Source organism: Frankliniella occidentalis, unplaced genomic scaffold (genome assembly GCF_000697945.3).
Source record: "Frankliniella occidentalis isolate FOCC.00 unplaced genomic scaffold, Focc_3.1 Scaffold75, whole genome shotgun sequence".
Taxonomy (NCBI): Eukaryota; Metazoa; Arthropoda; class Insecta; order Thysanoptera; family Thripidae; genus Frankliniella; species Frankliniella occidentalis.
In genome coordinates this window covers 228,540-230,520 of record NW_026267205.1, presented here as the reverse complement: position 1 = coordinate 230,520, position 1,981 = coordinate 228,540, and the positions used below count along the sequence as shown (strand labels likewise).

The 1,981-nt window shown below is 46.6% G+C and overlaps 1 protein-coding gene across 1 annotated transcript in view; it reads left to right on the top strand.

The window, feature by feature from the left end:
* Positions 1–1,715, top strand: part of LOC113210085 (uncharacterized) — a 5,565-nt gene extending 3,850 nt beyond the window's left edge. Inside the window, exon 4 of the mRNA XM_052268731.1 lies at positions 1,059–1,715. Within this exon, the coding sequence (XP_052124691.1) occupies positions 1,059–1,088 (30 nt within the window). The 3' untranslated portion in view covers positions 1,089–1,715. The remainder of the gene's footprint in view (positions 1–1,058) is intronic.
* The last annotated feature ends 266 nt before the right edge of the window (positions 1,716–1,981 follow it).

Here is a 1,981-nt window from a genome sequence, read left to right as displayed (position 1 = left end):
GGGGGGGGATGATCATTGTCAGCATTCATATTTTCTTACGGAAACTACTTGTAGCTCACCAAATGAATTCCTAGGGAAGTAGCCTGCTGCACGTACACGCTTAATGTAAGTGAGTGTATGTTTTTGTGCATATGTGCAAAAACGTTTGTGCTAGGTTAAATCTAGGTGTTTCGTTCGGGACAAATTTTCAGCGGGAAAACGCGTGATTTCGTACAGACCGGTGCTCAAAAGTGTTAAAAATAAATCAACACAGAAATGTGTGAAAAAAAATAAATGGTTGCTTAACTATGTACAAACGATACAAATCCCACTTTTTTCTACGTGTGTTTGCCATCAGAGGACAAGTGTTGACCTGGGTACCGCTTTGCTAGAATCAGATTGATGGCTTTTGCAACAGTCGCGCTGTGTCATGCCACTTGCTTTGCACGGGGAAGCGACACCGGCGAGTCGGCTACCCGTTTCATCTCATCACTTATAAGTATTTAAGGGCCCCTGCCTAGACGGGTGGTTAGCTCACAGTTGTTGCCTGCCAAATCGACAAGCAAGGTGTGTTTCGCTTCGCTCTTGCCCTCTTCGTGGCCGTTGTAAGTTTTAAACAGAAACCCGTTTAGAAATATGCCCACACTCTAAATGTGTGCAAACGTTCGTGCTAAGTTAAACCTACTCGACAAATTTGTGGGCGAAGCTGCATAATTTCTTAGAAATGAATGCACAAAAGGTGATCAAAACAAGGTAGACATATATTGCTTGGATTGGTACAAATAAAAAATACTAATCCAGTTTGTGTTCTGTTCACGTTATTTCAGACTGATAGCACTGTGAAAAATTGTCGTACGGGTACAGGAAAATTTTCCATGGAAGAAGTCGTACAAGTACAATCTAAAATTGTACAATTTACTAGCCCTATGTATCGACCTGGAATCGAATATGGAGCGACAATGGGAGGTTGTACATGTACGACTCGTATTGTAAATGGCAACTTACAAAATATATCGTACATGTACAAATATATTTTTCACAGTGAGCCTACTCATTCTTTCAGTTTATTCGGTTCACAGGTTGCGGGTGAAGTAAGTACGGATGACTGAGCCAAGGCACTTCGTATACTATTCTGCTGTCGTTTAATTATGTCTGTACATCTGATACTACAATGGCGACGAGACCGACGTGACCATTGACCAACAGTCGCCTGGTGAAGTGCCTCTACCAGGTGCCTGCTTTCGATGACTTCCACCGCCCGAGCGACTTCTGCCGCTTCGAGGGCATCGGGTGCAACCAAGGAGGAGCACCCAGTCCATCTGCAGAGGGGTGTGGACCACGGACGACCACGGAGTAACAGAGATGGAGCCTCGGCTGCCGTATTTCAGCGAATGAAAGCGGGGCCCGGATCACGTCCGGAGTTGTCAAAAGTCGCCACTAGGTAGGCGCTAGTGCCGCTATGGCTTCGTTTGCTGAAGTGCCATAGCGACGAAAGCGCAAAGTGGCAAGAGTTACAAGCTACTAACCCCGGACATGTTTGGGAGCCATTCCGTTCAGCGTAGCTGAGGCTCCATCTATGATACTCCGTGGTGGACTACGGCACCGTATCCAGCCTCCAGGCTTGCCCTGTTATGGCACTCGCCGCAGACCTATAAGTCTTCTCATCCGGAAAATCCAGCATGATTTGAATTGAATGAGCCTTTTGAAGGTTGGTAATAAAGTGATCAAATTTAGAATATGGTTTCATTTTCCTCTTTCGCCTGTTTCCATCAATCGACTTCCTGCATACAGTCCCTTTAAAAATATTTTCGCCGTTTGGATAACTTTAGTCTTTTGGTCTCCTGCTCCAGGAGCGGATAGAGATAGGGGAGGAAGAGAGGAACGGGAACGCTGAGAGGCTTCGAGGCAAGCAGAGTGTGAAACAAATAGGGCCTCTCAGTCGTGGAGCGGGCCGGGCAGGTTCGGCGCTCCATGGAGCAGCTCCAGCAGCAGAGCGGGGGGG